Source organism: Ischnura elegans, chromosome 2, assembly GCF_921293095.1.
Source record: "Ischnura elegans chromosome 2, ioIscEleg1.1, whole genome shotgun sequence".
Lineage (NCBI taxonomy): Eukaryota > Metazoa > Arthropoda > Insecta > Odonata > Coenagrionidae > Ischnura > Ischnura elegans.
This window is the reverse complement of record NC_060247.1, coordinates 16,750,473-16,774,818: the sequence shown is the minus strand read 5'-3', so window position 1 is coordinate 16,774,818 and position 24,346 is coordinate 16,750,473. Positions and strand designations below refer to the sequence as shown.

The following is a 24,346-nucleotide window of genomic DNA, read 5'->3' as shown; positions in this document are numbered from 1 at the left end:
GAAAACACGGATAACCCAAACTTTCACTTAAATGTCTTGCAATGTTCATAATTTAGGTAAAACAATTGATATACAATAAAACCTCTATGTAGTGAACCTCTTTACATCATAAACCTCTATACTTCGTGCCAACCCTACCGTCCCATCAGATTTACATGTAAATTTATTGGCAAACCTCTACGTAGTGAACCTCTTTATCTCGTAAAACCTCCACCTATCATACTAAGGAGACACCCCCGAGACGGCCTAACAACCTCCGTAAATCGTACCGAGACAAATAGAGACCATTAAAGCAGCCGCGATTACCTACATGAATGACATTTACAGCGATAAATGTTCCACGCTCGTTTTTTTCTTATACACCCTTAGCATACTTAATTTTCCCGTTAACCATTAGTTAGGGCCATGTCGTTCCATATGAGATCATACCTAACAGTATATAAGAAAAAGGCATCCTTCTAATCATTTTAATAGTGACAGTAAATTAAGACAACGCATCATTTCTTTCGAATCATGGTAAAAATCATGAGATAGCGCTTGCTTTCCGTTATTTATGGCTTTATTTATTATATTCTGTTAGAAGTGCTCACATACTATGTTCGATAAATAAAAGAGGCGACTAGCGCAGCCTATAATCCCTTGCCGGCGGAAATATTTCAACTACCTTCCCTCCCATCCATGGAGAAAGAATTACTCGGCCGCATTGCTACTTCCGCTTCTAAAATAAAAATATTTCAGGAATTTACCGCGACTTGAAATAAAACAAATACAGTTTTTCATTTATTTTATTCCCATATTTCCCTGTGTAGCACATTCTTACTACCACCTTCGTAATTTTTTCGATGCTTGCGCGAACGATCATGGTTTGCAATGTAATGCGCTTAGCGACAGTCATATGTCTGGCCTGCGTATTCATGCCGCGAAATCTGACTCTTCCGTCGGGAGCCCGGGACGTTGATTTGCTGCAATTCTGTACATCACTTCACGTGCGACAATGTAAGGTGTGGGAGACAACTTAGTAGCTGACACGGGGTAGGGCAATGTAATTTTTTACCGTCGCCGCCACATTCTGTCGCAGTTCGCCCAGCATTCTCGCCAGTAAAGAACATCGTTTCGCAGACCCAGCGTTTTGGTATGCCCTTTATTAAAGAGTCTTTCTTCTGATATTTACGTGCATTGTAGCTTGGAGAGAGGGAATTCGAAGAAACTTTCAAAAGCACGCTCAATTTATCGTCTAATTTTCGCAGTTGTCAAGTAAGTGTTTATTTATTTTTTATAATCTTTAACAAGTCATATGTTATAAAAATTATGAATCAATTTTCTAAAGATATTATAAGGAGTATTTTCTATTATTTTCCAAAAAATATGAATACATACGAAAATTCATTATGAATTATAGACCGATGATGGATTCGACAAATAAAAGAAGGCGGCTACTTGACATTACCACAAAATTGGCAATTTTCCGAGCCATCGACAAGGGCAGGCAGAAGAAGGATGTAGCAGTGACCTTTGGAATTCCACCATCCACCCTCTCATCTATTTTAAAGAACCGAGAAAAAACAGAGGAAACTGTTTGTCGAGGCTGCACAAATAAAAAAAGTCGGGCAGTGAAATAAGAGGATCAAGACAAGGGCATTTTTGATTGGTTAATGGAAGGCAGAGCCAGAAACATACCAATATCGGGACCGATTGTACAGGAGAAGGCTAGGGAAATTGCATTGAAAATGGGAATTAATGATTTCCAGGCTTCCAATGGTTGGCTGCAAAAATTTAAAAACCGGTGGACTCTTGCAACTTTGAAGGTGTGTGGAGAAGAAGCAGGGGTCAGTGATGTAGTGGTAGAAGAGTGGAAACAAACTTTACCAAACATTTTAATCGGGTACAAACAATCGGATATTTTTAATGCTGATGAGGCTGGATTTTTTTATAACTTGCTACCAGATAGAACTCTAGGAATACAAGGTGAACAATGCCATGGTGGTAAGAAGAGTAAAGAAAGATTCACTGTTCTACTTTGCACAAATTCAGATGGATCCGAAAAATTGGAACCTCTTGTTATTGGCAAATTCAAAAAACCAAGATGCTTCAAAAATATTAAAAAAACTTCCTTGCTTATACAGGAATTCTGTAAACTCATGGATGACAGCATCTATATTCCGGGAGTGGTTGTGTATGATTGACTCTAAATTGGTATGAGCAATAGGAAAATTGTCCTCACTCTTGACAAATGCACAGCCCATAAAACTGAAGGAATTGTGTTGAGAAATATACAACTACTGTCGGCGTCAAAATGATGTGCCGCTGTACTTAGCAAATTTATATCTGGACTTCAGTGAATGCTATACTAATGAATAATATGTCACTTTAAAAGAAATTTTATTCTCAATTCTAATTGATTTTTTATTTTATGAAAAATTTAAAAGTGTAGACACGCGAGTGTAATAAATGACTCCGCACACCGTAAAATCAGCCGTTATGTCAACTTCGTGAACTTTGTAACTCTGCCTAGGGAAAACTGCTACGTCTACAACATTCATCTTCCACAAAAAGTTTCAAACATTAATGTAGATTAATAAAGTGGCCTTTTCGTATTTTTAAAACGCATATTTTGTTGTAAAATAACGAAAATGTTTAAACATTATCTAGTCCTACAGTTTGCCCCGAAAGAAAAAACAAAACTAATAGAAACACGTCTGACTTTATTTGCAATTTTTCTATCATCCGAAAATACATGATTTTTATGTTGTATAGATTAGGTATGGGCATTAAAAAAATACGCAGGAGCGAACGAATGCTGCGTTGCCACGTCTTGCGCACTAAACTTTACTTCCTAGTAACCAGCAATGGCCTGGCGGGGCCCCGTTTGGCAACACGACATTAGTAAAAGTTATTGATATTTACAAATATAAATATTTTTATAGATTATGGATCATAGAAAATTTTCAAATAAATTAAGAAGTGTTTCTATCAATTTTATTTTTTCTTTCGGGGTAAACTGTAGGACTAGATAGTATTTAAACATTTTCGTTCTTTTGAAACAAAATATGCGTTATAAAAATGGGCAAAAGCCATTTTATTAATGTACATTAATGGTTTCAACTTTTTGTAGAAGATGAATGTTGTAGACGTAGTAGTTTTCCTTAAGTTGAGTTACAAAGCTCATGAAGTTGACAAAACGGCTAATTTTATGGTGCGCGGAGTCATTTATTGCACCGGCGTGTCTACATTTTTGAATTTTTCATAAAACGAAAAATTTAAAAGAATTGAGAATAAAATTTACTGTAAAATAACGTATTACATATAATTATGGCATGCACTGATGTCCAGATATAAATTTGCAAAGTACAGCGGCACATCATTTTGACGGTGACAGTAGTGTACTTCCCTCCAAACACTACCAATAAATTACAACCTTTGGATCAGGGAATTATTTCCTTGGTCAAAAGGCATTACCGAAAACAGCTAGTGATGTATTTGTTATGGAGAGTGGATGATGAAAATGACATTAAAAAGTGCTCCTGGAACATCCTTCAGGCCATGCACAGGCTGTGCCTTTTGTGGAAAGAATAAGAACCCGCAGTTATTGAGAAATGCTTCATCAAAGCCGGGTTTATGGGTGGTAGCACAGAGGAGGAAAGTGAAATATTTGAGAAGGATCCTACAGAGTGGAATCAAATGAACAAAATAGTAGACACAAAGTCAACATTTGAAGACTTTGTAAATGTTGGTAATGATCTATTCACATGTGCACCACCTGAGTGGGAAGATAGTGGTGAAGGACCAGATTTCAGGATACCAGAAGAGATGGATGTGGAGGAAGATATTGACAGGGAGGAATCAATTACAGTTCCTACCAAGAAAGAGGTTGAGGAAGCATTGAACGTTATTGAAAGGTTTTCATTAAGCATGGAGGAATGCAATCATAATATGATTTTATTTAATAGAATTGAAAACATTATTTCAAAAGAGTTTGATAAAAAGTTTAAGCAAACCCAAATAACTAATTTCTTTTCAAAAAAGACCTCTTGAACAAGATCATTTTTCTTTGAGTAATCATTAAATTGTAAATGTATGTCCACTATCACATGTGTGTACGTTTAAATACTTGAATATAATCGTTTAAAAGACAGAAGTGCCTTTCATTTCCGAAGGATATGACAAAATGGTGCCCATAACTAAAACCTCTCTATAGTGAACCTCCATACATCAAATTGCCCAAATTTTGGTCCCCTCCATTACGATGTAAAGAGGTTTTACTGTATTATAATTTATGAACTTATTCTGTTATTTTAGAGTGCTTCCCGAACTGATTGAGAGCTTTCTTTGCCAGACTGCTATCTTTTTAGTGGCGATAACATGATTGTACGCGTAGTATTAATGCTCCATGTAAGGCCTGGTTTTGAAAACCACACACCCGTGGCAGCGTGATCACAGATACAGAAAATTGGTTTGCACGAATCCTTCAAAACCACTGCATGACGTCAGAAACCACACTTTCAGGCACCACGCCATGTAGTCGCGTCTCTCACAAGTTGCCCAGGTTGCCACTGGTGGGGGACGTGGATCCGTCATCACGGAGTGAGGTCGTGCACTGCGAGCCTTGGAAAACAAGAACACAGAGCTCCTGCGAGTGCAGATAGCACGAGATCTCTTCCCTTTTACAAATGGGATTCCAATGGAAATAATAAGCCCGGTGTATCCTAGCTATAAAATGCAGTAATTCTGGTATTGTGTGTCCGATGTTATTTCTTTTATTAAGATCGCAGATAAAATTAAACAAGAGTGAAAATCATGTTCGGATAATCCGCAACACGGATACACTGCAGCCGAATAATCGAGAGTCTGCTGTACATGGGTTTATTCACGGGACCAAAAAAATTCCGTGTATAAATGAGGTTATCGTATAACTGAGGGTCGTATATCCGGGGTTCTACTGTAATAATAATACTATTTTCTTGCTATTTTGTATTTGTATACTTTTGTAATACTATTTTCTTCTTTTTAGTTTGTGATACAAGCATTGTCTCACAAAAGTGTTTTATTTTGTAATTATTCTCCCATTATCACTTACATTAGCAAAAATATAGCATAAAGGGGGGTATCAATGAAGTGCCCATCAGAGAGTGATCAAAGAGTTGCTCAAGTGAGGAAGGAGAGCAACTGGAGCATCAAAGTGGCATAAGTGGAACATTGGGGAGAGAACGAAGCATCCACTTGTAGAGTTAATGGAACATAGAGAAGGAGGAATTTATGTGTAAATGAGCTGTCCATGACTCATGGCCTTCACGAAGAGTCGTGAAAAAGACTGCGGAGTGCAGGTGCATTCCGCCTAAACTGCTTTTTACTCAGGCGAGTGCCTGTGCTGTGGCTGACCTGATGGGGAGTTCTATAAAAGGGACCTGCGACCCTGCCCCCAGGCTGATTTTGCCGACGTTTCTCCTCGTGTGAGGACGGCGAGGAGCGACATCTGAGAAGCGAAGCGACACCAGTTCCACCAGATTGACGACTACTCACGCAAGTGCTGCCAACGCCTCCCTTATACCCATCCTATCCCGTTTCTCCTCGTGTGAGGACGGCGAGGAGCGACATCTGAGAAGCGAAGCGACACCAGTTCCACCAGATCGACGACTACTCACGCAAGTACTGCCAACGCCTCCCTTATACCCATCCTATCCCGTTTCTCCTCGTATGAGGACGGCGAGGAGCGACATCTGAGAAGCGAAGCGACACCAGTTCCACCAGATCGACGACTACTCGCGCAAGTACTGCCAACGCCTCCCTCATACCCATCCTATCCCTCTCCCGGTCAGATCGCTTTTCACGAATTTATTCTGTATTTTATTTAAATAAACTGGCGCCTTTTTTACTATTATTTGAATCAAGGGTTTTCTATCGACCACCCCGACCCACTACGCAATGTAAAGCTGAAAATTCCACACAAGAAACAATTTTCAGGGGAAATAATAAAAGAAATGGTAAATCGCAGGCTTCTGATGAAGATAAAAAAAAATATGATGGAAAAACTGCTTGCTAAGAGTCTCGATCCAGGCTCCTACACTCCGGAGTCGCCCACTGTAACAACTGGGCTGTGTTGGACGTAATGTGCCAATGTTCACTTCTTCCTTTACTCATTTCAGTGGATGTGATAGGTTAGATTTTTTGCTGCAGCCTAATATGATGTACCTCCTAGAGTACTTTCAGCCATCAATAACAACAGATTGCAATGAATGAGATGAGAAATGTCATAGTTACCTTCTCTGATCCGTTAATGATGAAGTAGCCTCCTGGATCAAGAGGACACTCATTCAACTCAGTCAGATCACGATCAGTCAGGCCATTGAGTAAACAATATGTTGATCTCAGCATAATGGGTATTTTTCCTGGAATAATACCAATAAACATTATGCAACATCTCCCAGAAAAGTTACAAGAATGGCAGGTAAACATGGTTTGGTGAAAATTTTGCTGCTAAAAAAAATGATGTCACATTCAAATTTGCTTTGAGTTGTTTGTGCTACATCTGCACAACCAAATGCATGTACTACCGGGGAAAAATGTTTGCAAACACTTGAGCACACGAGCAAAAATACTTGAACTGCATATTGTTTGTGCTATTACTTCTGAAAAGGACTATTTTAAGCACATGCCCAATGCCCAAAAAATTTATATTCATTGTTGCATAGTTAATCTTGGAGAATGAGAAGAGGCTACCTACTTACCTATATTGTAGACAGATAAGTCAACACATAAGGTTATTGGTGTGCATCACATCAAAAATTGCTTAAGATAAAAATCAGTGCAGATTAACCAAAACCCAATTCTCCATACATAATTTAGGTATCAAGCTATTTAACCATCTCCCTATCTCAGCCAGAATGGCTAGCTTGACCAAATTCAAGAGTGTGATTCATTCATGGCTAGCCTCACAGCCATTGTATTCTGTCAGAGAATATTTTACTCTTAACACATGTGATATTGTATTCTAATATATTCATATACTTTCTATTATATTTCATTTATTTTTATTATTTTTATTAATTGTACACTGCCTATGAACTGCGACTATCTTTTCTTGTACACTCTATACATATGTGCAATTGAATTTCATCTGTGACGAGGTCTGTGTATCTAATGAATACTATTGACCAATAAAGATTATTATTATTATTATTATCATCATCCTCACTTCACTCATTCATCTCTTTACAAGAACAAACCAGAGAGTTTCAGTAAATGTGAGAGATCTTAAAAAGGAAGGTTTGCAACTGCATGATCCAAAACAAATACTTTTAACACACATTGTCAATTAAGAAAAGTTTTGCTGTAATTTGGCAAAGTCTATCAAGGCTAATAAGCAAAATTATAACACATCGTATGTTGATAATGTTGTAATGTGAAAATTAATATTTTGTAGGGTTTTGCATTTTTACGTTCAAGGTGATGATGAATGTTTGTTTTGTTTTTTATTTACGTTGCCAATATAAAAGTGATTGTTGTGTGGCCTTGGGATATTGAAGACGAATAAAATAGTTTAAGGCGTAAAGAAGACTTTTTTAGTTTTTTGACAGATTATGAGACTTAAACACTAAGTGTTGATGCGAAGCGAAGTTTTTCTTTTGATGGTGTGAACGGCGAATACGTTTGAGGTTAGAAGAAGTGAACCCCATAATTGTTCTTTGTAAGTTCGGAATCATCAAAAATGGCGGAAGAAAAGAAGATGTGTATCCCAATACTCGACAGCGATAATTACGATGTATGGGCTGTAAGAATTGAAGCTTTTTTAATGAAGAAAGATTGTTGGGAAGCGGTAAAAGGTTTCCATCCATACATAACATTCGGCAGTGATGGAAACGAGATAGAAATGGAAGACGAAAGCCAACTCCCACCACAAGAGGTTAGGCGCCGTCAGCGACAAAATCAACAGGCCAGAGCCATTATCATACAATACGTAGATGATTCATTTTTGGATGATATCGTGGGACTGGACCTAGCGAAGGATATGTGGGAGGCATTAAGAAACATGTGCACCACTTACGACGTGTTCCAGGAGATAATGTTCCTAAAGGAAATGGTAAATACCGAAAAAACGGAAGACCTTTCCATGATGGAGTACATGAGCAAGATCCAGAATTACAACCGTAAAATTACTAAGTGTGGCATTAATCTCCCGGATAGAGCACTGGCTGCGTTCTACCTCATGGGTCTGCCTCGAGAAAAATATGCTGGGTTTATACGAAGTATTTACAGAACAAATGAAGGAGACATAACATCCAAATATGTTAAGTCCCAACTCCTGCTAGAAGAGAAGAGAATGAAAAATGAGGATTACGCGAAGACAGAAGAACACAAGGTTCTCAAGGTAAAGAAGAAGCCAAACAGACCTAAAGTAAGCAGTGAAAATAAATCACAAAATGCTCCAAAGAAACCTATTGGGAGGAGATACATTTGTTTCACATGTGGAAAGGAGGGGCATACTGCAAGATTTTGTCCTGCCATACAGAAGCAAGATGAAGAAGAGAAGAAGTCATCAGCATCAGTAGTATCAAGAGGCTATAAAGTACTCTGCATGCAAAGAAATCCAAACCATGCAAACAACAGCATATGGATACTGGATTCAGCAGCATCGGATCACATGAGCCCTAGGAAAGATTTGTTTGTTGATTTCAAACCCCTCTCTGGAGAAGTAACTGTGGGTGATGGTACATCACTAAAAATAGAAGGTCAAGGATCAGTGACCATCCAGATGTCGAATGAATGTGGTGGATGGAAAATAAAGTTAACTAATGTGCTATATATTCCTTGCCTCCAAGACAATTTGATTTCGGAAGGGAAATTAGAAGAGAAGGGCTTGACCATTGTGAGGAGAGACGGAAAGACTACTGTTAGCGACGAAGAAGCTACTCTGTTCCAGGGGTATCGCGTTGGTTTCCTGTATTACCTCACTACTGAAGGGAGTGCTTCTTTTTCACAAATAAGAAAAGAAGCTGAAGAACATGAAGGTATGAAAGCATGTAAAATTGCAGCAACAACATGGCACAACCGTTTGGGACACCTGCACCATGAAGGGATGATGAAGATAGAACCATTGCGGAACTTAATGAGTAAGAAGACAGAAGAAGAATGTGAAGCATGTATACAGGGAAAGTTTAAGAGACTGAAATTTTCCTACAATGGAGAAAAAGACAGTAAGACTACACATGTCCTCCAAAGGGTCCACTCTGATGTCGTGGGGCCTATGCCCTGTGCCTCTTTGAGTGGCTGCAGATTTTTTGTCACTTTTATTGATGAATTTTCTCATTTCACTGTTGTAGTTCCCTTGTAGGCCAAAAGTGAAGTCACTGAGCAGTTCATAAAATATCAGAAAATGGTGGAAGTCACACATGGAACTAAAATACAGGAGTTCCAGAGTGATAACGGTGGGGAATACTCATCAAATGAATTCAAGAAACACCTTGAGAAGAGTGGAGTCCTACATCGTCTCTCTGTACCATATGTTCCTCAGCAAAATGGTCTGGCCGAGCGGTATAACCAGACAATTTTGAATACCATCCGTGCTATGCTGCAACAATCTGGTATGCCAAAACATTTTTGGGCTGAGGCCCTAAAAACCGCATGTCATTTAAGAAATCATTGTCCATCAACAGCAATAGATTCTGAAATTCCACTAAAGAGGTGGCTTGGAAGAGAACTTAAAGAGAAGGATTTTCAGTACCTAAGGGTGTTTGGTTGTCAGGCTTGGTATCGAGTAGTCCATGGTGACAAGCTAGATGCCAGAGCAAAGGAAGCAGTGATGCTGGGGTACCCAGAGGGCACCAAAGGCTACAGATTGTGGGACCTCAATACAAGGAAAGTCATTATTAGTCGAGATGTCATATTCAATGAGACTGTGTTCCCATTCCATAGAAAGGTAACTAGTGAGAAAGGCGACCAGACAGAAGACACATCGAGTGAAGAAGAAGAAGTTGATGCAGCCCTCCCGACACATATGCCACAAGCCATAGCCCAGAGGCCAGGAGAGGAAAATGCAGAAATAGAGGCCCAGGTCCAGAATGAGGAACAAGAGCAGGAAAATCCTCAAGTCCTGAGGAGGTCAAATCGGCAGCGGGTGCCCAAAGGACCGTGTGAATGCTGCAACGTCACCCGTTCTGTCCTTGGAAAAGATGATGTCCCAACCAGTTACCGCCAAGCCATAGAAGGATCTCAAGCCGACAACTGGAGGTTAGCCATTGAAGAAGAATTACGGAACATCGAAGGCCAAGAGACCTGGGACATCGTGAGAAGACGACCGGATATGAAAGTAGTGGGCTGTAAATGGGTTTTTGCTCTTAAAAGGAATAACGAAGGTAACATTGTAAGATTTAAGGCAAGACTTGTGGCTCAGGGTTTTACTCAAACATACGGTGTGAATTATCATGACACTTCCAGTCCAGTTGTTGAAAGGAAATCAGTTCGTCTGTTAGCCTATATTGCTGTGGAAAATAATTGGGAAATAGATCACCTAGACGTGGTGGGGGCTTATTTAAACAGCAAGCTGGATGAGACCATATATATGTCTGTTCCTGAAGGGATGGATGTAAACAGAGATTATTTTGTTTGTAGGTTGAAGAAGAGCCTTTATGGTTTAAAACAGTCAGGGAGAAATTGGTATGAGTTTCTCAGTAAGATTTTGGTGGAGTTATGGTTTGTGAAATGTATCAGTGACCCTTGTGTGTACTTAAGGAGCAATGTAATTGTTGGAACATATGTTGATGATTTCTTGATTATAGGTGAGAAGGAAGAAGTAGGTGTGTTCAAAAATGAAATTGCATCCTTAATTCAGGTGAAGGACTTGGGTATGGTGAACACATTTTTGTCCATCCAATTCACCAGACCAAACAGGGGAACTGTCATTTTGAGTCAGAAGAAGTATGTCATGTCTTTTCTCTTAGATTTTTATATGTTAGAAGGTAAAGGTGTTTCTTGTCCACTACAAGCAGGTGCAAATTTTGAGAGTAAAGGAGAAGGAGAAATTTTTTGCAAGGAGAAATACCAGAGTGCAATAGGCAGCTTGTTATACTTGAGTACCAATACTCGTCCAGATATTGCAAACGCAGTGTGCAAACTTAGTCAATGCTGTAGCAACCCCACTGTAACAAATTGGAATGGAGTTCAACATGTAATGAGATATTTAAAGAGTACATGTGATTATCAACTTGTTTTCAGGAAAGGTGAAGGTTTTGCATGCTATTGTGATTCAGATTGGGCAGGGGATAGAGATGATCGAAAGTCTGTGAAGGAGGGAGAGATTTCATTGAAATATGTGAAATCTGATAGTAACATTGCAGACTGTTTGACAAAGAGTTTGTCTGGACCTAAGACATTATTGTTTGCCAAAGAAATGGGCATAATTAAGTTGGAGTAAGAAACTCACAACTAAAGTTACGAAGTTATGTATGATGTTTTTTGTGTTCCTTTCCATCATCCTCGAACGAGGGGAGGTGTTGTAATGTGAAAATTAATATTTTGTAGGGTTTTGCATTTTTACGTTCAAGGTGATGATGAATGTTTGTTTTGTTTTTTGTTTACGTTGCCAATATAAAAGTGATTGTTGTGCGGCCTTGGGATATTGAAGACGAATAAAATAGTTTAAGACGTAAAGAAGACTTTTTTCGTTTTTTGACAGATAAGTCACTCCTTATATTCATAAGCTATTTCTTTTGTTAATATCAAAACCAACATTAATGTCTTGTTCGATTAATTAACATATTTTGACTAATAATAAAACGTTATTGTACTTTTCCACACGATTTAATTAATACGACCGGTTTCGTCGCAGAGGCGACATCATCAGGTACAGAATCCGTTATAATAACAGTTATTTTGTTCTTGTTTATCTGGTTGCTATTACGTTGGTAGGGGAGGGTTGCGTTGGGGTTGGAGCGTCACTCAGCTTCAGGGGAATCTCCAAGAGCGGGGAATAGTTTACAAAAATATTTTCATTTGCTAAAATTCCATTTTTTAAATGCTTCCTTATCTCCAACTCCTCCAAGCAGTCCATCCTTCTTCCCTTTCCCTCAAGGTGGAGAATTTCCGGAACAAAATTGCTCCTGTGGTCACTCTCCCATAGATGTTTCGCAAAATGCGATTTTTCTAACTCCCCGTTTCTCAAATGCCTTCCGTGTTCCTCTGCTCTTACTCGGAACGAACATCCAGTCTGGCCTATGTAATAGGTCTCACAGTCACTGCACTTGAGTCCGTAAATTTATTTATTTATTTCAAACACCACCGAAAACAGCACTGTTCGGCCTTTACATCGGGGTTTATAACTTCTAACAATCACAAACATCCATGCCCTGGATAAGGGTAACTTGCCCAGGCGGGACTCGAACCCGCGACCTTCGGTTTGGCAGGCGAGGACTTTACCCCGCCGCCACCGAGGCCGGCAAATGCCACTTCTATCATTTAAGTCAATTTTATCTTTTGTATTGCATAATAACGCCCTTAAATTAGATGTGTTATAATATGCTATTTTAAAGTCTTCTCTGGGAAAAAGGTTTGCGGTTGCCTGTGAAATATTTCCATAATAACTCAGTTTGCACCAGCGTTTCTTATGCTCATTATGAATGGATGAATGGTATATCATTTTCTGTGCCCGGAGGGAGTATTTCTCCCTTAACAATTTATCTATGACACTTTCTTCGTATCTGTTTTTAACTGCAATGTTTTTGATGGTTTTGATTTCCATGGCGAGGTTCTCGGCAGAGAGGGGGATGTTGAGTGCTCTGTTTAACATGGCATGAAAGAAAAAATACAAAATAGAAAAAACAAAAAATTTTTATTTTAGCAAATGAAAATATTTTTGTAAACTATTCCCCGCTCTTGGAGATTCCCCTGAAGCTGAGTGACGCTCCAACCCCAACGCAACCCTCCCCTACCAACGTAATAGCAACCAGATAAACAAGAACAAAATAACTGTTATTATAACGGATTCTATACCTGATGATGTCGCCTCTGCGACGAAACCGGTCGTATTAATTAAATCGTGTGGAAAAGTACAATAACGTTTTATTATTAAGAATGGATTTTCACAAAGTAAAGCCAGAAACAATCAAGTTTATATTTTGACTACTTCTTGAGCATTCTTTTGCTGACAATTCACAAATTAGAATGGTGATGTATAGGCATTATGTTTTTATCAAGGTTTTACATGGTAAAGAATATTATATTTTTTTGTAAAAACGACACCCATAATCTAGCAATAATGAACATTTTTCACATTCTTGAATAAGTACTGCCAGTAAGGCCTGTTTATGCAGTACATTAACGCAGAAGAGTTAACATCTAAATGTATGAAGGGGTGAATGAACACAAAAATGCACCGTGTAACCACCCAACTTGTGCGAATGCATGCACAGAAATTAGAACCTGTTCTAATTTGGCTCACGTATTTACATAAGTTCCGCTCCACATAAATCGTTCATACAGACAGACATTAACTTGTAAATGTTAATGTATTGTGTACACAAGCCTTTAAGGTCTGTATAGAAATGTATATTTTTAAACGAAATTTCCAGAAATTATTGTAAGGAAAACCTTTCCGGTGATAATTCCTGAAAACTCTGGAGTGGTTAACTGATTTAACTCCCAGCAGACAAGTGCAAGTGATCCACTAATACATTCTTTTATCCTGCATCATACGTTTGACACATTTCTGTACCTAGAGCTCAGTGAAGGGAATTTCACTCCACCGATACACAGATTCATTCACCTTTAACTATAGGTAAACTGGCAGGTATGAACAGTAAGTCTCTGTTCAGAAGTATTGATCTTGTACCGATCTCTCAGATATTGTCAAATTGGAGGAATGAATGAGTTCAAGATGCTACACGGAAAAAAGGGAATGCAAAGCTGTTAGCTGTCGAAGTTAACATTGAGGAACGTAAGCATGGAAATAATTACCCACGAAAGGAAAACTTAACAGGTATTGAAGTTGATGCAAAATACAAAACCAAAGTGGGCCTAATGCAAATAAAATATAGTCACCAATGAATGTTTTCTGATGCTGCGTCTCAATAGGCTCCTCTCCTTCCTTCGCAACAGTCTTGGTTATGTCGACGTAGAGAGGAGCAGAATAAGTAAGATTCCTCAGTCTGGCTTCATTGGGCATCATGGGGGAGGGCGCGCCGTCTTTTTCCCAATGTGTTGGTTTGGACAAATAAATTTGCTCGAATTTAAGCAAATACCTAGGCTGAAAAGTTAAATTCAAGCAATGATATTGACATACCTCGGTTGAAATAAGGCAATCAAGGAGTACTGGAAAAATCACACGACTATTTCAATAGAACTGCCACAGAATCGAACCTACCGGATTCTCGATTTCACCCGATGTATGCTGGGCTTCCGCTTGAAGGTCTATCTGTGGAGAGTCTTCCACAATACGCTGTACAGACATTTGAATAAATTCATCGAAAGAATCAAGCTGCTGTCTCACTAAACCTTTCTCGTCGAAATATGCGTTTATAACAATCCAGCAAGCTTCTTGCCACAACTCTGATGAAATTTCCTCTCCATCATCCTCCTCGTATTGCTCTATATTAATAAAATGTTTTTTTAATACATACAAATAAAATTTTCCTCCAATCACATCATATCAAAGAACTCACCTTCGTCTAACTCATACATATTAGCTGCAGGGAAATCAAGCACACTAGCGGTATAGACAGATTGATTATCAGCGAGTACCGCTGCTGGGTATTAAAAGAGCGTTAAAATATAAAGTAGCCCATGCACTGGCCGAAGCACTGATCCCAAACTCTCAGAAGTTATGACAGCAGGATCCCAAAACTTTCAACGCCATTTGTGAAACACGACTAGCGGCTAGCGATGCGGAAACACTTGAAACTCGAATGGCGCTTCTGCTGACGCGCGATCAAGCGAAAATCCAAGGAGGCTGCAGAGAGGAGGTCCGATTCTATCCCATTTTAAGGATGATTTCTTGCCACTTCGGTCGCATTTTAATCGGGTTTCATAAATGTCCGCGGGGCGGTAATGGGTGCAATGCGATCCACTTCTTTCCAATATTTTGCGGTTTTATTGGTTTAACAATTATCATAGAGAGGTATAGAATTTAAAAGTAATGAATTTGATAGATCACATCATTATGTGTATAAATTTTGATCAATACTCCTAATTTTACATTTTTCCCTGTGAAACTCGGATCAATTTGTCCGTCAGCGACACGAGCGGTAACTTTTGTAAACCCATTTAAATGCGCGGTGGGTGACGACTAACGACACCAAGACAGTAGAGGTGGGATTTTCGGTTCATTTCCGTGATTCGATTCATTCGGTTCTATTCATGTGAATGAACTGTTCTTTCATGTCGTTCATAAAGAATCACATGAACCAAATGAACACCGCGAACCGAATGAACAACGTGAACTAAATGAACTCTGCGAACCGAATGAACAACGTGAACAAAATGAACTCTGCGAACTAAATGAACAACGTGAACTAAATGAACTCTGCGAACTAAACGAACAACGTGAACTAAATGAATTCTGCGAACTAAATGAACAACGTGAACTAAAGGAACTCTGCGAGCTAAACGAACAATGTGAATCAAATGATTGCAATGAAGCGAAATAATCCAGAGTTAACCGAAAACATTGAAGGCTGTACGCATGGACTTACATAATTATGTATGTAATTATTAGTAAGAATATCTTCATGAATATATGCATATAAAAATTTAAGGTAATAATCGAGAAATACGACTAAACATGTTTCCTTCGTATTCGGTGATTCATTATTAAATTAGATTCTATTAATTGGCGTTACACCATAAAGAAATTTTCCCTAAAACAGACAGACTTATCGGGAGCAAAGTGGTCATGAAATTATTCCGGCTAACTCACGCAACACATCTGACAGCGGTGTTAGCAATATTGTTAGGCATCATGGCGCACGAGACCCCTACAACATACGGGTAAAACGGCATAACATTTGTCATATTAACTCTAGGAAAAGTGTGATTTTATGAAAATTCAGCGACGAACCTTAAGCTGCTCAAAGAAAGAATTAAAGCCCGAGCCACCTGACATTATGCGTCAGTCTCTCAGAGGGCTTTTAACCTTTTAGCATCAAAAGAGAATGATCATGATGCTACCGCAATGAAATCAATTATGCTACAAAAAATTAGTTAATGAAACCATAGTGACATAGAAAATAAAATAAATGTTTCACGAAGTAATTCAAGAAGAGGCAATTAAGATTTAAGGTACCTCTCAAGCGAGTATATATACGTCCTAGATATTCCGTTCTTATACAAAACATTTAATAAGGAATATTGCTGTTCTTGTCTCATTGAATTTAAGTAATTCCTATTTTTCAGTATATTCCTATTGATGTGTTTTCTTATTTATCAATTGTCGGAGGACGAAGAACGTTAAGTCCCATAGGTTCCATATAATAAGCGAGAAATTCATGGAATATTCACTCTCAACCAGTGCAGGTGGATTCAAGATTGTGACAAGAAGGGGGCTAGGTACCTGGGGTAACCTAGGTAACGTGGGGGGGATTGGGAGTAAACCTTCCCCGACAACTGAACAAAATTATTATTTTCTTTAACTCTATATATATTAGTGCATTAAAAAACTCAAGATATAATGGTAATATTTAGAGGCTCTCTGGATCCGCCACTGCTCTTAAATGACTAGAAAGACCTACTGTCATCCGCGGCCCGCGAAGTAATTCAAGACCTTTATACTTCTACTACTCCGACGATTGTTCAAATGATTTTTCGATTCTTACATGATTCTTCAATTCTTATGATTCTTCGGTTCTTAAACGAATCTGCGATTCTTAAATGATTCTTCGATTCTAAATGATTCTTCGATTCTAAATGATTCTTCGATTCTAAATGATTCTTCGATTCTAAATGATTCTTCGATTCTAAATGATTCTTTGATTCTTCATGAACCACACGATTCTTTATGAACCCTTTGAACGAGGAGCGTATTTCGATTCATTCGGTTCATGCCAATGAACCGTTCAAAATGAACGATTCATTCATGAACGACACAGCTCTACAAGACAGTATTTCAGGATCCAATATTGTATTCGTGTGTTCCGTACGTTCCGTGTTGGTGGGTGTGTAATGTTTCCCCGCCGATCCTAAATGATGGCGAATCATTAACAATAAACAGATCATCTTTTATTCACGTTTTCTTGAGTTTTGTTGCAATCGTCGTAATAATTTACGACCGTTAATGTTAAGTTCCCGAATCTACTACATTGAGGTATGAGAAAGGTTTATCTTTTGCTAAGCATGCCCTTGTATCTTTCAATTTTGCGACGTAATATAACATTTTTTAGTAATATAGCCAATCATTAAGTATCGTAAGTATGTGAAGAATCCATCATAATCACAGAAAATAAGGTTAAAGAGTCTTGCAGATTTTTTATACTTACTTTCAAGCTCTTTTCAGCAAGTATGGTGTGGTGGCTATGGGTATGGCTTATGTATATAGGTATACCTATATACATAAGCCATACCCATAGCCACCACACCATACTTGATACATCATATATGATCATGAACATACATGTACGTCCGTTCATGGGTACGATTGATGTTATTAAATTTTTAAAGGTTTCAGAATTACAACCCAAACCCTTCAATAAAGTAATATTCGCATTTAAGTTTTTGTTCATGATCAATAATTATTACATTTATTTTATGGTTTAACACATGGGCATAGCCAGAGGGGGGCAACTTCGCAAAAGCGAAAATAAATTTAGTTCTCAACAAAAGTTATGAACAAATTTTCCTTTTGGAGAAATTTTCGAGCAAATAATCATAATAACTAACAAATTACTGTCGTAATAACCATAAAATTTTAGTTTCATTATGCTTTTCTGTACAAAAAAGCTACAACTTGAACGACCACAGCTAGTTTTGCCCCCCTCCCCTCCCCCCTAGTTTTGATTCTGGGAACGCCCATGGTTTAACACTTGATATACGTCCTACGTTACGTACGTAAAATACCTGGTTATTCTCATTTGTTGTTTTAACTAATGGATGTAACATCGCAGGAATGCAACCAATATATATTAGCCATTCCAACCAACTCCTTCATTCGTGTCTTTAAATGTCTCTTATTCTGTAGGTTTTTGGTAGTTTCTGTTATCTCAGTCTTCATTATTATTGCAGTCCCTAGTATTAAGTTTTACCTTACTTAATGGCATAGAATTGAACAGTGGCGTAACTAGAAATATGCTTTGGGGGGAGGGATGAAGGGGCTGGGAGGGGTGATCATTCCCCCCCAGGTAAGGGGGATCCAGGAAAAATTTTTGAAATATTACACACCTGGAAATACATATTATATCATTAATAAATGATCTTTAATGTTAAGCAAATGCAGATAATATACGACAAAACTATACAATAGTTTTAAATATTTTTTTTATTTCTCTGAGGCTTTGGGGGGGATCTATCCCCTCATCCCCCCATCGTTACGCCACTGGAGTTGAAGGAAGGAATTCAGAAGAAATCGCAAGAGCGAGGAATGTTTCTCTTGCTCATCCTCAAGCGCCTGATTTTTTCCAACCACCATAAAAACTTAATACTTATCTTTTTAATGTGTAACTTATTCTTTAATAATGGACCTAATGGTTCCTATTTGAACTCTTGTCTTAATTATTGAAGCCAATGATGTGTAATAAATGGTTCTCATATTTGATACCTAATGTATTATTAGTGAAATATCAATTGTTTTGGCATCAAGGTACGTTATAACTAAATCATGCTTAGCCCCCATAGTTTCACCCATCCATGTGTTTACTATTTAGCCTAGGATTCTTGCTGCCGAGAGTATTTTTGCAAAACTTATGTGCTTGGATCTGGGAGTGATTATTGTCAGAGGACAATATGTGCCATTGAAACCTGGTACGGTTTTGCAACTTAAATTTCCTCTGCAGTCATTATTCACTATATCCACAGTTAAACTTCTTGTAGAATACGGAGAAAAACAGTTCAGGAAAATTTGTCCTGAAGTTAGAGATTACGGGAAGGAAATTTCATTTTTTCATATTGGTTTTCCAGTGCAAATATTATTGAGTAGAAATAAATGGCCACTGGAAGAAATACTGTTAAGTCAAATATAAAACCTGAAAAATAATTTTAAAATTGTCTCTCTTCTCTGTGAGGATTATTTCATAAAATTATAACTGCTAAAAATTAAGTCCTTACATTACTCTTCCAATTATGAGTCTAGCATAAGCGATCCAGAAAAACTGAACTCTGGGTAAGAGGGTTAAAGGTCGTTTCAAATTATAATGGATGCCTAAAACTCAACTTGCAGTTGTAGCAAGAGTTAGCATTGGTCGTAGTGTAAGGGTTTTTCTCTCAAAACTTCTTATTCATTTTCCCTTTGTGTGTTATTTATATTTGCTGGTTTGACCATTTTTAATCTTAGCCCCATAGATGTAATAAACTCTAATTTTTGAGAAAAACTTCAAATCTGAGAAATAGGTCTGAGAGCCCATATGCTATTGCACATATGAAAGATAAATATCATGCTCAAAAATTTGCCCTTGTGTTTTTGATCCTGATGCAAAATAATATTCTTTTACCCAAGAATTTAAAACTACCCCTAAGTCATAGGTGTCTGTATGCAGACGTTTCACTGCATATTGGAACTCTTATTTTTTATCTGAAAGGGAGTTCTTGGAAATATAGTGGCCTAATGGGTTGCACATGTAGCTTCTGACCGGAAGGTCTCACATTCCAATGGCAGGCAAAGTCAGTGGCGTTACTAGGAATATGCTTCAGGGGGATGAGAGGGGATGGGGAGGGGTGACCTCCCACCCTCCACCCCCTTTTAGGGAAAATTTTGGAAAAATGACATGCCTGCAAATATATTGTACATAATTTTAGCACTTAAAGTTTGGGTTTCATTAAAAAGTTACATTAAAATTTACTATAAGTCAAAACTAGACATCAGTTTTTAATATTATTTTTCTTTCTCAGATTCGAGGCTTTGGGGGGATCTATCCACCTTATCCCCCCATATTTGTGCCACTGGGCAAAGCCTTATTAGACTGCCAGTAATACACCATTGAAGTGTGAGGTGAGGGTGTCAGTTACATTGAATGAGTAAAATACACATGCATATGGCATAGTCAACATTGAGCTACAACCTCACTTCTTAAAGCCAATCTTCAGGATGAAGCACTGTGAGTGAGGGAAGAGCTTCCTTAGTTTCATGAAGTAGCCCTCCACACTCTCCTAACAATGAGTTTCCCTCCTACAGTACAGCAACTCTTTGTAACTGGAAATATTTCATCATTGCATCAACAAGCAACCGGTGGTATGAAATGAAAACACTATTAAAGAATTTCAGTTGAAAACAGCGAAAAAGTATCAAATGTTACTGTCTCCATTCATGTATCATTGACTTAATGGACATTTTTTTTCTTTCACCAAGAACTGTGGTGTAGTCTTTATTTCTGATAGGCTGTAAGATTCCCGCTGTCATCAAATGCCTTTCCAGCAACTATCTTTGATGGTTCGTTAGATGGTCATGACAGACATAGGAGTATTTGAACTGCGCTTGCTACGAGGTGGGGGATGAAGGTGTTTGTTTTTGGGTGGTGTTTTCATTACTTTTTGGGGGTGGCTAATTGTGCGCATTGCCTCTCAACAAAATGGGGCATTGGCAGGATATACCTCAGAAAATCAAAGATTAGGAAGCAAGAAAGGCATCAGTAATGTTTACTGAACTTGTGAATAGAAAAACTATGTTGGAGAATAGCAGTAATGATTACTTTTTTTAGTGTTTTCTGGCATTATGGGAAGACAGAGAACTCTATTACCCCTATTTTTTCCGATTTAACTTCAAGCCAGTTGAAAGATCTTGGGTTTGGTGAATCTGTCCTGGAGTTTGTTGTCTTGCAAGTTGTTAATTTTCCCACTTACCACCTAGGTCTGTATGTTTTTATACTGGTAGTTTCCATTTTCCTCTTTAAACTTTGTTGCTAATATGACTCCTCTGCAATTCTCCCCTCTACCCTGAAAAACCGTATGTAGCCCTCTAAGATTTCACATGTTTGTTATTACTTCCTTATGTTCAGCTATACATGGAAAGCTCCTGCTGCTAAACAAGCCAACCGAGCATTGTTATAATGTGAGATGGAGGGCTGGTACTGGAACAACTACCACGTTATCATTGCAGATCCATTGATATTTAGGCAGTGCCCATATAAGTAGATAAGATCTGCTGCCGAGGGCACAAGGCAGATCCAAAATGCTATTGAAGGGTTCTTATTTATCACGAAAACCTATTCCAGTCTCTAACATTCACAGACAAAGGTGCCTGAGATGCATAGAGGTTACTCAAGAGAGTGCATTGTGAGAAACCATGTCTTCTCCAAAGTATGCATGGAATGAAAATGATCCACTTAGTAACTTTTTACCAATTTGAATGAAGCTGATCCATGTTTTTATTGTTTTTCAATTGTTAACATCTTGATAATGACTGTTCACTTTATGGTCATGGAACGAATGTGGACCATGAAGGGTAAGCCCTGTTTAGAATCTGATAAATATCAGTAAGAAAGATTATTTTCTTTCCATTTACAGGGAATTTTGCAAAGCTGAAGTCAGGTTTTTCTGAGTCTTCCATCATCAAGTCTATCCACAATATGAATATGTAGATTCAAAATTGTTGACTACATGTATGATTACCATTCTCGGGAATCTGAGAGGATGGGCATACACCCTCCCCCCTCAGTCTTTCATTTAATCCTCCTAGCCCAAGATTATTTTTAAGCCTCATGTGAATGTTTCCAGTATGTAATTCATTTCTAGCTTTTTAATGTTTTAATGCCATTATTAAATGCAGTATTCATTTTTTTCTTTTTTACAATAAATGATCGCTGATCTTTGAGAAGCATGATAAGCCCTGATCCTTGAAACACATAATTGCATATATATACCATATTTCTCTGAATATAGTCCCCCCCCCACTAATTCTGAGGCTTCAGTTTCGGGAAAAATTAAAAAAATGTGTTTGAATATAGTCCCCCCTTTACTTTTACCATGGGCATTTTTGGAAAAAAGGGGGACTATATTCAGATATACACGGTATCTTATGCTAGAATTGGCATTAGAATATGTAATTTTCCTTTTTTAATCATGACTTCAATGCCCTGCTATCTCCTTGCTGTTAGTGGCCTTTCTATTGATATACTCCTTTTTTATGGAGGAGTGGGCTGTAGGTTTGGGAAATGCCAGTGTCTCTCTTCTTATATTTCAGCTGACCCACGTGCTGCTACCTCCTCCCCCCTTTTTTTAAGACAATGTAAGTATGAAAATCCCAAATCTTCTCCATGCTCTTACACCCATTTCCCACCTCTTTGGCCTAACTCCACCCCTGAGAATTCCACCCCTTGACCCTCTCCCTAGACTGTGTTTTTGAGATTAAAAAAAAATAATTTTGAATGTTCCTGTTTATTCTCTGTCTTCTGTGCAAGACGATGACGTGCCATGTCGAAACCTGGGTCGTATATTAAATATTAATGTGGAATAACAAAGTTTTCATTACTTTTCATTATGTCAAGTAGATTCCATAAAGTCATGCCTGAAACAACTAATTACAGTTGAGTACCTCAAATCTGGAATCCAGAAAAACCATAAATCCAGAATGTTCAAAATTCCTCTACATAGTGTGGAGGAAGAGTTCTCGGGTTTCCAGCTGTGTGTCGCTGGTAGACTTCACCCTCGAAACGTTGGTGCTGAAAAACCCTTGGACCCGGCTGGAAACCGGAGAACTCTTCCTCCAATCTATTCGCCGGGAAAACCTTAGATCCTTCATTCCTCTGCATAGTGTTTTGACTTGTCAACTTGTGGCACCACTCTCCGTGGAGAGCTCTCCAAGGCTCCCGAGCCTTGTTCTGGGATGAGTAGGAAGTTAGCACACGCTATGAACATATGCTAACAACCTACACAGGGATCTCAAATATGAGCATGAGAGCCTGAACGCATTTATGTATTAATTAATTTAAAAAATATAGAAGCATTTGCACAGAAATCCAGAAACCCTTTGGTTCCAAGCTTTCCCGATTTGAGGTCATCAAATGTATATCAATTTGATAATTGCTGAAGCTACTTTTCCATGAACAATGAATTCTCAGCAATCGATTAATTACTTCTGGGTATTCAAATTATTTGATTGAAGACAGTAGGAAAGGGAAAGCCATATTTTCTGTACTAGCGATGACTAACCTTGATATGTCTAATGGTATGCATGGATCACTCTAATGGTTGGTTGTTGTGAATGATGGAGCCAATTGGAATAGATGGAACTACTGACACTAGAGGCAATCCCTAATGCTGGCTCTACCATGTTGCTGCTGACCATTTGGGCATATGTTGGCATGACATACGTGGGCCCCTGTGCTCAATAGTTTCGTGCACTCATGTCCCATATCATGAAGTTCCTATCTCAAAGGCCAGGCCTGCTGGCTGGAGCCAAGTGCTCCTTAGTGTGGTGATTATCATGTTATATCTGCATTCGATGTTATCTTTTCTGTTTAACCATTGAATCGTTTTTCAAGAAGGTTAATGAAAATAAAGTCGTCAAATTACAAATATTTGCAATCATTTTCATTCAACTTCCTAATCACAGAATCCCTCAAGTGTAGTGTAATATATAGTAGTTGAGCCATTATGCATCTATCAATTTGGAAATGGAGTAGGTACATCACGTCCATTGCCTAGAAATCTATCATGAATGATGAAGTTACTACACCTACATTTGGTACAGCTGAGCTGGTTGGAAATGGCTAGTTTGTCGACTACAATTACCTTTCTAGGTCACAGTTATTCTTGAGTACTGGGTACACATAGGTATTCTTGAGATGTACTCTTCCTGCCAGAGACTGATGATTTGATCTTTAATTATTCGAAGATTCGTCTCGGCAGGGAAAGACCAACTGTGCTGGAATAGAAGATATTTTTTACCTCGGAAATGAAAGATTAAGTGGTGGGCCTGTTCGCCCTTACACTGTATACACATCATGTCCCTAAGATTCGCGCACAATCTCTTATAAACCTGAAAAATGGATCACGTTGGTTAACATAAGTGAGACTACATAGGGCACACCTAATTGAAGTCTGCTTAGTAAGAGTGCCTCCACTCACGACAGGGGACATTATTCGCAAAGAGTTTTAACGATCCTACACAGTACACCGTCACTTCACTAGACATTTATATGCATCTCCCTTAAAATATACGGCAGAGCTGAAGTCATTTAATATCAAACCCTACGTAGAGGTGTACTTGTCTTGATGCAAAGTAAAA

The 24,346-nt window shown here is 38.3% G+C and overlaps 1 protein-coding gene and 1 long non-coding RNA gene across 2 annotated transcripts in view; one reads left to right on the top strand and one right to left on the bottom strand.

Moving 5' to 3' along the window:
• LOC124153443 (DNA-directed RNA polymerase II subunit RPB2) overlaps window positions 1-14,867 on the bottom strand; it is a 51,970-nt gene extending 37,103 nt beyond the window's left edge. Inside the window, exons 1-4 of the mRNA XM_046526597.1 lie at window positions 14,646-14,867; window positions 14,348-14,571; window positions 14,026-14,230; window positions 6,256-6,383 (exon numbers count right to left, since the gene is read on the bottom strand). Coding sequence (XP_046382553.1) covers window positions 6,256-6,383; window positions 14,026-14,230; window positions 14,348-14,571; window positions 14,646-14,664 — 576 coding nt within the window. The 5' untranslated portion in view covers window positions 14,665-14,867. The remainder of the gene's footprint in view (window positions 1-6,255; window positions 6,384-14,025; window positions 14,231-14,347; window positions 14,572-14,645) is intronic.
• A 2,220-nt stretch (window positions 14,868-17,087) lies between these two features.
• Window positions 17,088-18,724, top strand: LOC124153442. Its single transcript, XR_006863652.1, has 2 exons — window positions 17,088-17,281; window positions 18,462-18,724. It is a non-coding gene; the product is annotated as an uncharacterized LOC124153442 (long non-coding RNA).
• The last annotated feature ends 5,622 nt before the right edge of the window (window positions 18,725-24,346 follow it).